Source organism: Sinocyclocheilus anshuiensis, unplaced genomic scaffold (assembly GCF_001515605.1).
Source record: "Sinocyclocheilus anshuiensis isolate Anshui unplaced genomic scaffold, SAMN03320099.WGS_v1.1 scaffold697, whole genome shotgun sequence".
Classification (NCBI taxonomy): domain Eukaryota; kingdom Metazoa; phylum Chordata; class Actinopteri; order Cypriniformes; family Cyprinidae; genus Sinocyclocheilus; species Sinocyclocheilus anshuiensis.
This window is the reverse complement of record NW_015538036.1, coordinates 1,680,281-1,695,123: the sequence shown is the minus strand read 5'-3', so window position 1 is coordinate 1,695,123 and position 14,843 is coordinate 1,680,281. Positions and strand designations below refer to the sequence as shown.

At 39.0% G+C, this 14,843-nt stretch overlaps 1 protein-coding gene across 2 annotated transcripts in view; it reads right to left on the bottom strand.

The window, feature by feature from the left end:
• dnajb5 (DnaJ heat shock protein family (Hsp40) member B5) overlaps positions 1-10,590 on the bottom strand; it is a 17,370-nt gene extending 6,780 nt beyond the window's left edge. The window contains exons 1-3 of one of the 2 annotated variants that reach the window (XM_016477215.1): positions 10,518-10,590; positions 8,736-8,990; positions 4,906-5,546 (exon numbers count right to left, since the gene is read on the bottom strand). In XM_016477215.1, coding sequence (XP_016332701.1) covers positions 4,906-5,546; positions 8,736-8,946 — 852 coding nt within the window. In that variant the 5' untranslated portion in view covers positions 8,947-8,990; positions 10,518-10,590. Of the gene's footprint in view, positions 1-4,905; positions 5,547-8,735; positions 8,991-9,779; positions 9,894-10,517 lie in introns of those variants that run through there. The other variant, XM_016477218.1, reaches the window with a different exon arrangement.
• Positions 10,591-14,843: the final 4,253 nt, after the last annotated feature.

Genomic DNA, 14,843 nt, shown 5'->3' with positions numbered 1-14,843 from the left:
GTCTTCGGCGCGGCCAGCGGGCTGGAGATAGCCCCGGCTGACGGGCTTGACATCAGCCCGGTCAGCGGGCTGGAGAAAGCCCCGGCTGGCGGGCATGACAACGGCGCGGCCGGCACGCTTCACAGCTGGGCGGTCTTCGTACCGCGGAGACGAACAGGGGAGAAAAAGGAAAACCAAAAAACTGTTAAAAACGAAAATAAAACACGGGTGAAGGAGCGCCGCTTACTGTTTTGGTCAGTCGTTCTGTCACGGTTCACACACACAAGGAAAACGGGAACGAAGGAGCGAGGAGACACGGAGTAAAGTGACTCAAAAGGGTTTATTAAACAAAGGCTGGGGATCACAGGACTCGACACATCAGGATGACGTTCAACGACTGACAAAGGACAAGAACTAGAACACACTTTAAATACACAGGAACTGATGAGGGGAAGACAAGGGACACCTGGAACTAATGACAATTAACATTGGAAACACCTGGGAACAATGAATTCAAAACACGAGACAGAGAAACTGGAATACGGAGCACATAGGGAGCAAAGACACACACAAGACCTGGCCCAGAGTCTGACACAAATATTGCCAGACAGCTCTGCTTAGCAGCTGCCTCAAGGGATGAGAAAATGTGTTCGCAATGACATCAGCTCCTTCCTACAGACAGCAGCAGTGTGGGCTGGGGGGATGGGAGTCGTGGGATTCATGGAAAGAAGGGAGTTGCTGATACTCTCACAAAACAGTTGACCATGACAAGTTGCCAGGCATCTCCTCAACTCTGGCTAATGATGATGTTTCCCAAACAGCAACTAGAATTAAACCAAACTTAATGTCAGAACTGCAGCAGAATTAAACTAAGACTGCTGCTAAACATAGTCTTGTTAAAGGAGATTGAAAATAAAATAAATTCTGGTCCACAGCTAGGTCAAAGCTGGTCCACATACTGGTGTCATTGATCTGGACACCAGTATGAAGTTTGCAGAACATTTCCACTAGAGCAGGGGTCTCCAACCTTTTTTACACCACGGACCAGTTACGTTTGGAAAATATTCTCGCGGACCGGCTGGATGGGGGGGGGTATAGTATCATAATAGCATTATATAGTGGTTCAACTAATTTTATGTGTGTAGGGCTGTAGGCCTATGTATATGCAACTCGGTATTTCCGCGCTTTCTGAAACACGTCTCTTGTGCGCGCTTTGATTGTGTGCGAGAACAGCACGTGAGTAACGAATTGAACTCTCTTTCGTTTCTTCTTCTTGTAAAATTGCTTGTATGTGTAAATTGGCAAATTAATCTGCGAATCACATGCGTGCCTAACGGTAGAGCCGTTCAATGCATTATATTGTGTTTTTTTTTTAGTCACAGATCGGACTATTTTTTCGGATAAGCAAGAAATTTTTTTTTTGAAAGCACAGAGAATGACAATGCCATGAAGGGTTTTTGACATAGGCTAATTTTATGTGTATGTATCAGATATGTATACGCAACTCGGTATTTCCGCGCTGTCTGAAACACGTCTCTATGCTTGTGCACACTTTGATTGTGTGCGAGAACAGCGCGAGTAACGAATCGAGCTCTCTTTCGTTTCTTCTTCTTGTGGTTTCAAATTGCTTGTACGTGTAAATTGACAGATTAATCTGCAAATCACCAAAATACCGTGTGACGAACGGTAGGGTCTCTGCGAATCACGTCCGCGCCGAACGGTAGGGTCTCATCCGTACGTATTACGGATCAACTGCAATCCGTTTAACTCCTAATATGTGACAGATCAGAGCAATCTTTCATTTACGTATTTAACATGAAATTGTCAAACTGCTACTCCATATCAATCACATACAAAGAAAATACAGAATAATTAGAACAATCATTAACATAAATAAATAACAGAGTTCTTGCGACCCGGTAGCAATTCTTCCATGGCCCGGTAGTGGGTCGCGACCCGGTGGTTGGGGACCTCTGCACTAGAGAGATATATAGGCTACAACTACATTTACAAACCCACTAAGCAAGCAGATCATGCCATAAGTGTGTCAATGGCAACACAGACAAGTAGATAGTCGACTGCAACTATACTCATAACTTGTTGCAATTTTGTTGTCACTCTTTCATAATCAAAATATACAAGGACAGAGCTGTATTTAGGATTCCATAGGACTGACAACTGTATTTTGACAATTTCTGCTTAGCACATGTTCACATATATTAAAGCTGCATTCAGTAGTTTGGTGCTAAAATGGTGCTTAAAATGCTGTATACAGTACATTAAGAAATAAATAGTGTTTTTATGAAGAGTCATTTGAATAATGAACACTCACATGACATGAAAACTGTACTCAATAGTTTTCTATAAAAGTTTTTAAATTAGCCTATATATGGTGCAGGACCTGCTGTGTTTCACTAAATGGAGTGAATCCCCGCCCTGGCGTGCCTAATGGCTGCCGCCACTATAGATATGTCAGTAGTGTAGTTTAGCGATGGGAAAAGCAATTTATCGTGTTGTACCAGCTTATTATTTACATGTTATTATCATGTTTTACCAGCAGAGACAACGGTCGGGGGAATCAGTACCTGTATGACCAAAGACGACGAAACACTCATAAACAAGGTCTTGAGTAGTGATGCCTAAATTGCATCTATTTTTGTTGAACATGTAGTGAAACTGATTATTATGTAGATTGCTCTCTAAAACTAGTATCAGTGTAATTTACATAAAACTCAGAGATGATCATACTGATCCACGCTGATAGATGGCAGTGCAGCGTATACCACCATTGTGCTATTAGTACTTATGAGGAACAGCGATGCTAACTTTAACTAAAGAACTACTGAATGCACCTTTAAGACACTGTGCTCAAATTAACTTTACTGATCTAAGATCACATTCAGAGCTGACTTGAATAATCCAGCATTATCATACAGATAGCATCATGTGGGCCTGTGTTTCCTCAGCACCACTGCTAGGGCTCTTTAGTACTGCTGATGAGTAATTACTAGGTGAATGGGTATGGAAATTACCAGCAGACAAGGACCTTATAGCTGTCTCGCTCTTGTACAAACCCATGGTCATTACCAGCAGGCAATTAAAGAAACTCTGAGCTCTAATTAAAGCAATGCCTTGGGGTTCCACTAAGAGCATCTCTAAATGAAAAGTGATATTGAAATGAAGACAACGTGCCCCTGAGAACAGTCTAGATCCATGCTAAATCTGTCCTCTGAATGTGTCTACAATAAACAGGCAAGTTGCCATCAGTACTATGCGTGAGATGGTACCAGATGGCAAAACAGTTTGTGATGTTCACTGCTACTTATCAGGTTTCATTCTGGGCATCTAATGAGCGAGACCTTTAAAAGTAAATCACTGACCTGAAAACATCTCAGAAACGATTAGCAGACAGTTAAAATAGGCACCAAAGATGTTTTCAGATATTTAAATCCATGTTTGACATGGATTTAAAAAGGCCAAAACGCTGTTTTTGCTGTAGAACTGGAAATCTTACGGACACATTGTTTAAAACAGCTGACAGCTGCCTGCTCTGGCTGAGCTGCCAAGGAAAAAGTTGTCAAAAGTAAAGTTAACAGAAAGACAAGAATATATTTTCACTGTTAATCACAGTGGTGCTCTGAAACACATCATGGTCACTCAAGACTGACATTAAGGCTATTTCTGCTGATCTCTGTCACTATAAAGTGTTAACTGACAGTGGTTTTCTAGGTCACTAGACAAACAGAAATATACTATGCAGTTACTGTAGACTGTAGTTATTATCCTCAGTGGGTTAGCCCATGAAAATCCCATTACATTTAGGCGACATCAATTATATATTGAAATTATTGGTTTGATTTAAAAATGCATTCATGTTTCAGTGTTTGATTACTTCATGCAGAATTTTCTGCGCTTTACTGAATCCCCTCAGGCCAGCATTGCAGCAGTGACACTAAGAGTTCTCATAAACACCTAAACTTTTATAATGAAAAAAAAAACTATGCCATGAAAGACACAACAGAAATACAATTCACAATTGTACTGAAATCTAACTTTTCAATTACAATTATGATTTTCAGCTGCTTGTTTATTGTGTACAAACAAGCAAATGATATTATCAGTAAAAGTTTACTATTTTAGGCAAATGAACATCTCATGTGCAACCTGAAAAAACACACTTGGTTCAGGTCACATGACAATTGTATCTGCGTAGTTCAACTCTACCAGGCGAGTTCAACTCGCTTTTTCAAAGCGAGGACTCTGCTTTGGCGTATGACACCGCACCATGACATTCCTGTGCTCTCACACTGAAGTGGGAGAGAGAGTAAATCAGCAATGACGTTGAGCCATGGAGGGACTCTACAGTTACCAGGCTTGATGTGTCCTATCAAGTCCTATAGCTATGGCAGATTAACACTGGGCATGTTCAGGTATATGTACCTATATATACACATTATAATGTTATGCAAAAATATGTTTCATAATGAAATTGTAGATAGATAATGCAGGACAATAAAACCAACAATGGTTTGCATAGGGAGAATAATGCAGCCAAATTTAGCAGCTGTGCAGGTTAACAAGGTCAGCACTTATTTTGGACTCGGTGGGGTTGATACCAAATGAAGCCCATTAATTTAATCTGTAAATCCATGCAAACGAGGGCACAAAGGCCAAAGGGTGGTCTGGTGTTGAGACTGCAGTAAACCTGTCTAATCTAAGTCTAGGTCTGTCTATTCTTGGGTTACAGAAGCCAACTGATAAAACAACCCTGTCTGCTTTGATGGCCAGTCAGGAAATGTCAAGAAAGAGTGGGAAAAAGCACACAGGTGCAAAAAACTGACTAAAAGCCCATTTCTGGCCAATAACCAATTGTGGGTGAAAATACAAGGTGGAAACCTAAAAAACTGAATGATGAAGAACACATACCTCCTTAAGACCAATCTTGGCTGTGTAAATGATGTTGGATCCATCTCTTTTGAAGAGTGGGTGCCCTTTGTCTTTGAGCACAAATGCAATATCAGCAGGAATGTTCTCAGGTGTCTCATCACCCTCTTTGGGGAAGGTGATCTTGGTCCCTTCCTTCCAGCCTCTCTTGATGACAATGTTAAGGATCTTGTCCTCTGTCCTCATTGTCCTTCCATCTGGGTTCAGTCTTCGGCGAGTGATTCGCATCCGCTTGGTACATCCATGGAAGATCTCCTCTAGAGACACTTTAAGCTCATGTACAACTGGAGGGTCCTGTACTTTCCTCCGGCCACCATGAAGAGGCTCATTACGATGTCTTCGACCTCCACCTTGATGAAAACCGTTGATACCATTGAAGCCAAAGTGGCTAAAGGAACTGAAAGGATCATCATCTCCATCCATGTCAATGTCCATGTCATGATCGCCACCGTGGTCATTAGTGCCATTGGTGGTTCCCCGTTGGCGTCCAGAGCCAAAGAATATATCGAAGGGGTTGGAGCCTCCAAAGAAAGAAGCAAAGGTGGCATGTGGATCCCCATGGAAGGTGTAGTGATATGTGGTCCCTTGTCCACTAGATGAGCCTGTGCCACCTGTTTTCAAACCTAGACGGAAATACACAGGAGGAACAATGCATCAGGGTTTTCTGTATTTACAAAGTTATTTTAAGTTCTGCTTAAATCCACAGGTTAGCATCTTCTGTGACAGTTTCAGGTTAGCAAACACTAGCTTCCGGTAATGATATCCAAGTCTTTAAAAAAGTATAACTTTATGTCATCTCATAAGTACACCAAGAATTGATGGAGCCATATTAAGGGCATCACCGACTTAGTGAGTCTGCCACAGCTGCGTGAGAAAAGTGGATTTAGGACTACAGTTGCCTTGAAAAGTCAATTCTGCTCGACACTGATAAAACCTAAGCTACTTTCTATGAAAATGTTAACTAAAATAGGATGACTTCTAACTATAATGGCCTACTGCATACAATATTTTAGGAATTCAAGACTGTATAAGTGTAGATTCCTCAATATACAATGACATTTTTTCTCAAAAGAAGCAAGTACATTGACACAGCCTAGTTGGACCTGTTAACCTATACCAATGGATGCCAACTCCAAGATGATTCTTTGACTCGTACCCTCTACACTACTAAGAGGACAGTCTACTTTATTGTATTACAACTAGTGTTGTCAAAAGACCCGGTATTTCGGTACCAAGTCGGTACTAAAAAAATGAAAACGTTACGGTACCAGGTTTTTTTAAGTACCGGTGGTACCGAGTAGCCTACCCAGTCAACCCGGTTCTTGATGCGCTATCAAGTTATATTTTAGCTGGTGTCAATGATCTTATGTTGCATTTGGTCAGACTCAGCCCATTGCTTTACTGAAGTATATTATATTTTCCTTTTACAGCTGCAGACTGAGGAAGATCCTGAAACACACCAGCAAACCCTAAAACAGACAACAGTTTACAGATGTTTTTCAGTGGCAGCAGAACTATGACTAAACTTTTGGGTGAAACTTGTTTACTTTTTTCATACTTTTATTACTTGTGGGAAAACGTGAAACAATTTTAAATAAGTATAAAGAATGGCATTGGTTTTGTACATTTAATTTTTGTTTAACTTTATTAATAAAAATGTTGTTCAATTAGTTTTTGTGTTTTACTTTGGTACCGAAATTGGTATCGAGAACCGTGGATTTTCACTGGTATTGGTACCGAATACTGAAATTTTGGTACCGTGACAACACTAATTACAACTACTTGAAACAGACAAAAAGTTTAACACCTCTATGACAGCTATTTCTATTTGTTTAGTGAAAACAGAAAAACACTGAAATGGTCTGACTGCAACTTCTGAATTATTATAACAGCCCTACAAATTGGCAACTGAGATGTTAATTCTAAACTTCTGCTGGATAATTATCAAGTGCTAGCCTACAGTATGACATAGCATAGAATAGCATTTGATTTAGTCTGCAACTGCTCACACATCACCATTTTGAGGTGTAAAGCTCAACAGAAGACCTGCCAAGTCTTTCTCTGTTTCTTTTCTCCACCCCCGCTCAGTTTGGTTACAAATTCAGATTGCTGGACAAAGAACAGAAATACGATTTTAAACAAGTGGCTACTTGATTTCTATTATTGTCCCTTAGCTGGCTTCTCTTGGTGGCCTGGTTCTGAAAAAAATATTTTGGCAAGAACATGCAGTTCAAATCCTGGACAAGTGATGAAACTGAGTGGAAGACCACAGCATGGTGTGTAAGTGCTCTTTAAGCTCTAGTGTCTGAACTGTGTTTTGAGGTTCACTGCAAAATCTTATTCCCAAAATTAAAAGTACAGAAAGAGCAGGTCAATTAGGATCAAACAATCTTTTATTTTGTGCTTTTCAGTTCTGTTAAAAAAAACATTAACACCCATGCGTTATGGTGGGTGATTGATGGCTTGTAACAAATGCACTCCTTCTAACGATCAGGACACAAGCTGACTCATCTTCCAACTTCACATCTTCAACTCTTCAGTCTGCCTACTTAATGCGGACACCTTATAAAACACGTTTCCACCTCATTCTTTGCAACTTCAATGAACTCCTCAGGCCAAAACAACTAATGAGGGGATGGTTATTAAAGTGGGTCATTTGGGAATAGCAGATTCATAGGCCTATACCATAATACAAAATTAAAAACATAATACATCAGTGTGAATCTGTGAATAGAGCCAAATTAGCTTGCTACTGCCACAGCCTTTTGACTGTACCCAATGCCTCTTTTTTCAAGCAAAATGGAACAGCAGTGCACAGAAAGAACGGATGCAAAGACTCTAAAAACATAAAGGGATTCCTTGCGAAATTCATGAGTAACATTAGTAAAGGCGGAATTGGCAGGTGTACTCAGTGTAAAGATGCTTAGTTTGGCATCTAGTCTGGAGTTGGCATAAGTGGGAACATTTGAAATCCTTCTTTGTTTCAACCGACTTTTTTCTTATTTTGGAAAAGTGCCATGTTTATAGTCCTTGCATTTGTCAGAGAACTTTTCTGCATCATCCTGCAGTGCGAGGGAGTTATTTTGATTGTCAGGAAAAAGAAGGGGTGGTAAAGCTGCTTTGACAGTGTATAAAGAACAGTGGTCTAGCCACGTGAGACATGACAAAGATCCTTTTAAGGGTTGTCCTATCTGGTATAAACAGAACTGTGCCTGGGTCCATTAAGACTTGTTGTTATTAGCATGTATTGTTTTCTTAGAAAAGATATATTGGAGTATTATGCACTATTTTAGACTGTAAATATGAATACAACACCAATTACCTTACACTGCTGGATAGACACTTAATAGGGCTGTTCACACTTGTAAAAAAAATTATGCCCGGGCCATTTTAGCCATTTGCCATTCTGACTCCCAGGTTATTGTGTTTCATATTTCACACTACTCACACTTAACCTGGGGTTGAAAATGAATCCTGGGTATTCATAATCCGACATTTCACACTATATATTTCTAAAACACGGTCTACTATATATTGCTAAACAGCTTCAAATTACATGTGTGAAATGTTCATCTACCCAGGTTTAAAAGCAGAGTTTACAACAAAAATAACCCAGGATTAAGCACAGTGTGAAAAGCTTTAAAGTTTAGTGTGTCCAAATCCATAAATGAACAGAGAACTGGCTATATACTGATTATCAGATTATTGTTTCCTAGAAAACTAATTATGGCCCAAGAATGAATCATACAATCTGATAAGGCTCTGAGATGTTTGGCAATGGTTCTTCTGTACATGGACCCAACCATACTTACCATCCTCGCCGTATTGGTCATAGATGACTCTCTTCTTTGGGTCACTCAGAACCTCATAAGCCTCTGCTATCTCTTTAAACTTCTCTTCAGCATTGGGATCCTTGTTTTTGTCTGGATGGAACTTTAGGGCCATCCTTCTGTAGGCCTTTTTGATTTCATCTTCATTAGAGCCTGAAGTTATGCCAAGGATCTTATAGTAATCCTTCCCCATGGCTTTGATTTACAGATAGAGTCCTTCCAGGACGACCAAACTTTCTACAAAACAACGATGAAAACAAGCAAGGTAAATAATAAAGATAAAAATGCATTCAGGTTATATTGAATTTATTTATTTATTTTGTCATGTCAACATAAAAAATCATCCGGAAGCGATTGTTTGTGTGTATGTGGTTTTCGTTTTTATTGTTTGTGTTTCTCCTGCTCCTTGAAAGCGGGTGAAGCTTGACGTTTCGCTTGTCTCCTCTTCTTTTGGTACTATTTTTATCGACGGTCGGGGCAGAAATATGCAAATTAATTGGCCAATTTGTGTTTTAATCGTAAATTACTTGATGATAATTCCTTATTTATTTATCTGTTAAGTAAACTTCTGCTCTTGTAATATTACTTGTGCCTAGAGCTTCTGCTGCAATAAGTGCTCACGATATGCTTATGAGAGATGCAGTAGACAAAAAATAAAACACCACAATATTCTACAATTATCTCATAGTGGCCAAGAAAGATTTCAGTGTATCACAGCATCGATAACAACATGTATTTGAAATGAAATAGTATGGATAGCGCTGAGAACAGACCCTGATCATCTGAGCGCGTCGTTTGGGCGGCACTGCAGACACAGCTCGAGAAACACTAACAAAGACTTGATGTTCAGCATACTATACAGAGCAGTTTCCACTTACAAACAAACATGAATTTAAAAGAATGTAATTTTGCATACAGGCTTATATGTACCTCTTTTCCGTTTGACTAAAAACGGCTCTGTTTAAAATACACGCAACACCATACACTGTATTTGACAAGAACACCACGAGGTTCACTAAAGCTCACCAGTTATGTCTGCAGAACAATGATGTCGGTTTGCCGCATCCGACAGGAAATCCTCATCGCTAAATCAAACCCTCTAAGGTCTCCCGGTATTCCTCTCCGGTATTTAATGATGTCATGGTGACCACCAATGAAAAAATAACGGACGACTGGTGACTGAGTGATGTCTGACTGACGTCAGTTAGACAAGCCTGACCTCTTTATGTGTTCTTCGCATAAAAACAGATTTTTGGATTATTCGCGTCTGCACCAGCATGCCGCTATAAAGGTATAGGCTCTCTGCAGAATGTGCACACCAGGGTGCGATTAAACATCGTCCTTAAATTAGACGCAAGCAGAGATGAAATCAAGACCGGCTGTGTCTCAAAATCTTCTGAGCTGTCTAAGAAGCAGGCAGCGAGGATTTGTGAAACGCACTTTTTTAAAAGTAAAGATTACCATAAAAAATCAAAAGCCTGATGCTGATTACGGTCCATGATCTGCTATTAGGATATATTAAGTTATCGTATCAATATAAATCATTACTATTAATTGTAAATCGACACCGTTTTTTTAATAATAATTTCTCGGTGGGCTACTCAAGTTGTCAAATTCCGTTGAGACTAACGCTTTTAAAAACAGACTATAGCCTCTAAAATCTCACAGTGAAATCTTACGGTAAAGGATAAAGATGCCAATCGGATGCACACGTGTGTTCCAGTTGTATTTTTGAAGGTATACAAAATTGAAAACAGAGCTTACCGCATCAAAGTATCCTTTAGCTGTCTGCCGGTTAGAGCTGCATGACATTCTACTCCATTCCGTTAACCACGCCCCTAATTTACATATGACCCACCCCGTACACTCCACAAATAAACCACTCCAGTCCAAAACGCCGGACCACCTCCAAAATCATAACTGACTTGGGGTGCATTTTAGGTATCTGACAAAATGCATGTGCTTACAATAAAAAAATATTAGAGTAAGTAGTCTATTTTTGTGTGTATACAAACATACACGTATACAAATATATTTTATATACAGATATTACACAAATATATTTAATATTATTGTGTGTGTGTTAGTGAGTGTGCTTTTAACCTGGAGAAACACTGTGTATGTGACAAATGAAAACTTTGATTTTGAGAAAGGTAGAGAGTGTATAAAGTCACATAGCCTAATGGAGCATCAGTGATTTCTATTGTTTATGCCCTTCTTCATTTCCCAGGATGTGCTCTTCACTCGTACAGAACCCAGGCAGTCATGTTTGAAGGACTAAGTGGGAACGATACAGCTGTCTGGCCCTGGATCAGGTTTTACATTAACACGGCAGGGGTCAAACTCTCCACTGATGTCTGGAATCTTACTCCTCTAAGGTAACTCCACAGTCTAAAGGAATTTCTACATTCAGCCTGCTTTGTGTACAGACTCTATTGAGGAAGGCTATTATATACGTCAACATCTAAGACACCACTGGATTTTACACTGTACCTTTTGAACGGTTTAAATCTATTAGCTGCTTATTTGACAGTTTCTGGATGTTTTAAAAACTAGATATTTAAGTCAGTCCATGTAATGCAATGCTCTAAGAATTGGGCATAGATTTGTACTTTATGTGATGTAACCACCTTATGAAGTGGATAGAGAATTTATATTATTTAGTTATTTAAAAAAAATGGCAGGTGGGTAAATGATGACAGAATTTTCATATTTTTTGGATGAACTATTATTTGAATATTTTATTATTAGACATATTTCTAAGGAGGGAGATTTGAATCATAATTTGTGATTTTTGGGTGGTTCTCATTATCTATAAAAATAATAAATGTTAATTAAAGTTTAAATATAATAATAAGTCAGTCTTTTTAATATCTGAACAGCAAAAACAATATATGTAAAACATACTGTATGTAAAATATGTTTGAATGAATCGATTATGTAAACAGACATATAAAATGATATATGGTTATATTTACTAATAACTATATTAACAGTATAGGCTACTTTTCCCTCAACATTATAATTTTTTTTGGATAACAAACCTGGTCTATTAAGATGCAGATGAGTCATACTAAATCCAGCATCATGCTGTATCCCATTTATTAGTTTATTCGAGGCAAATGTTATTACAAAATCCTCATGTCTTTCTTGTTAGCTCACATCTTTAAATAGACAGAAATGAAGAGCAGGCTGAAAGAGGTGGACTGATGGGAATAAGTGCACCTGAATCATCACAGCACTTGAGTGTGGAGGAGAAATGTAAATGATTGAGTGACTCAGAACCTCCCACAGGTGACAACTTAAGTGCAGTGACTTAACAGCCATTTAACCCCTTATGTGCAGTATGAGAAGATGGCTCTGAGTTAAATACTTGTTTTTATTATTATTATTATTATTATTATTTGATTGCAAGTTGTAATGGCAGTTAAGGATACAACACAGGTGAAGTTCACTCGTCACGAGAAAATTTTCTGTCATGGAAGACCCGGTCAGTCCAGGACTCCCCTAAAGGCGCCACATCATCCAGAAATACCCCCAAACCACAGCTAGATAAGCATCTTCCTGGTAACCGGCCCTACCCTGGTGACTGTACCTCCACTGTCCATCCACCTCTTCAGCTCTCCACATGACTAAACGACTAAATGACCTAATAAACAAATAAATAAATAAAATCCCACACACGTCTAACTGAATGATTTCTTGCGCTGCAGGGGTGGCATATACAAGTGGAGGCTTTCTTTTGTAAAAACTATTTCTCTCTGGATACAATAGGATACAATGTATGTCATTCTGTGGTCACGCATAGTGGGAACACCGTCTGTACAAATGGGGAGCAGAGAGAGAGAGCGAGACAGCACACAGTGTTTAAACACCGGGTAACAGAACAAATTTCACACACAAAATGTACTTCCACACCAGACAGCATAATGGTAGCCATGACAACTGGACCCAGAGCTAGACAGTGCGTCTATATCTCCACGCCTCTGTCAGTGTCTTCTGATACCTCTGACATCTGTCAATACAGAACAATATGAAACAAAAGTCTGTTTCATTAGGGAGATTAGAGATGACAGTTTAGTGTAATTGATGATGTTCTCTGCTGTAGGTTAACTACATTTCATCAACTCTTAAAGGGACAGTCCAACCAAAAATGAAACATCTGTCAGCTTTTCTCATCATCATGTTGTTCCAAATCCATATGGCTTTCTTTCTACATTGGAACACAAAATGAGTTATTTAGTAGAATGTCCAAGCTGCTTTTTTCCATAAAGGTGAATAGTGTCCACTAGGGGTATAACGGTTCAAATTACTCGCGGTTCAGTTTATGTCAGGGTTTCAACACCCTCTTTCAACATCATGGCATAAGGCACTCGCATTGAGCAAAGAGTGACTGGTTTGTCCATTTTTTTTTTGTTCAACGCCGTTGTTGTAATGTATTGGGAAGCGGGAAGAGACTCTTGTCCCTGTTATTATCAAGCCAATGAGAAATAAACACAAATACAAAATCCTGCTTGTTTTTAAGCCGGCAGATGTGACTGAAATCTGTTCACCTCAGATGTTCAGAAACGAGCCGATGACACAACTGGTGCTATCATTGATGCTGGTATTTTCCAGCTGTAAATATAAGTGTGCAACAGAATATCTGTTTCAAAATACATTTATAGTAGAACATTCTGTTTCTATGAGGTTTCTGCTCATATAACAAATTGTGATGGAGACCCCCTTATTTGATGGCTCAGGGATTTATGAAATCAAACGGTTATAGCATGTATATGTTATTAAGTGTCACTTCTTCATGATATACAGTACTCATCAGGTCATTTGACTGTATACTTAACACCAGGTTATATAATATAGCCTACTTAACACCAGGTTATATAGTAACTAATATACTCAAGAATGTAGACAAGAAAGTATATATACAGATGCATCTCAAAAAATTAGAATATCGTGAAAAAGTTAATTTTTTTGTAACTTATTTCAAAAAATGAAACTTTCATATTTTCTAGATTCATTACATGTAAAGTAAAATATTTCAAAAGTTTTTTTTGGTTTAATCTTGATGATTAGAGCTTACAGCTCACGAAAGTCAAAAATCCAGTATCTCAAAATATTAGAATATTTCCTAAGATCAATCAAAAAAAGGATCTGCAAAACAGAAAAGTTCAAGTATGTTCATTTAAGCACTCAATACTTGGTCAGGGCTCCTTAAGCACAGTAATATCATGGTCAGCAAACCACTTGGAAGTGGTTTTGGCACTGTGGGCAGGTGCTAAAATCCTGCTGGAAAAGGAAATCAGCATCTGCATAAAGCTTGTCAGCAGATGGAAGCATAAAGTGCTCCAAAATCTCCTGGTAGATGGCTGCATTGACTTTGGACTTGATAAAACACAAAGGACCAACACCAGCAGACGTCACGGCACCCCAAATCATCACTGACTTCAGAAACTTCACACTGGACTTCAAGCAGCTTGGATTCTGTGCCTCTTCAGCCTTCCTCCAGACTCCAGACCTTGATTTCCGAATGAAATGCAAAATTTACTATTATCTGAATTGAGGACTTTGGACCACTGTGCAACAGTCCAGTTATTTTTCTCCTTAGCCCAGGTAAGATGCTTATGATGTTGTTTCTGTTTCAGAAGTGGCTTGGTAGCCCTTTTCCTGAAGACGTCTGAGCGTGGTGACTCTTGATGCACTGACTCCAGCTTCAGTCCACTCCTTGTGAAGTTCTCCCATGTGTTTGAATCAGCTTTGCTTGACAGTATTCTCAAGCTTGCGGTCATCTCTGTTGCTTGTGCACCTTTTCCTACCCATTTTTTTCCTTCCAGTCAACTTTGCATTTAATATGCTTTGATACAGCACTCTGTGAACAGCCACCGCTTTCAGAAAACAAAAAAACTTTTGAAATGTTTTACTTTACATGTAATGAATCTAGAATATATGAAAGTTTCCCTTTTTGAAATAAGTTACAAAAAAGAGAACTTTTTCATGATATTCAAATTTTTTGAGATGCACCTGTATACATATATATATATACAGTGGGTACGGAAAGTATTCAGACCCCCTTAAATTTTTCACTCTTTGTTA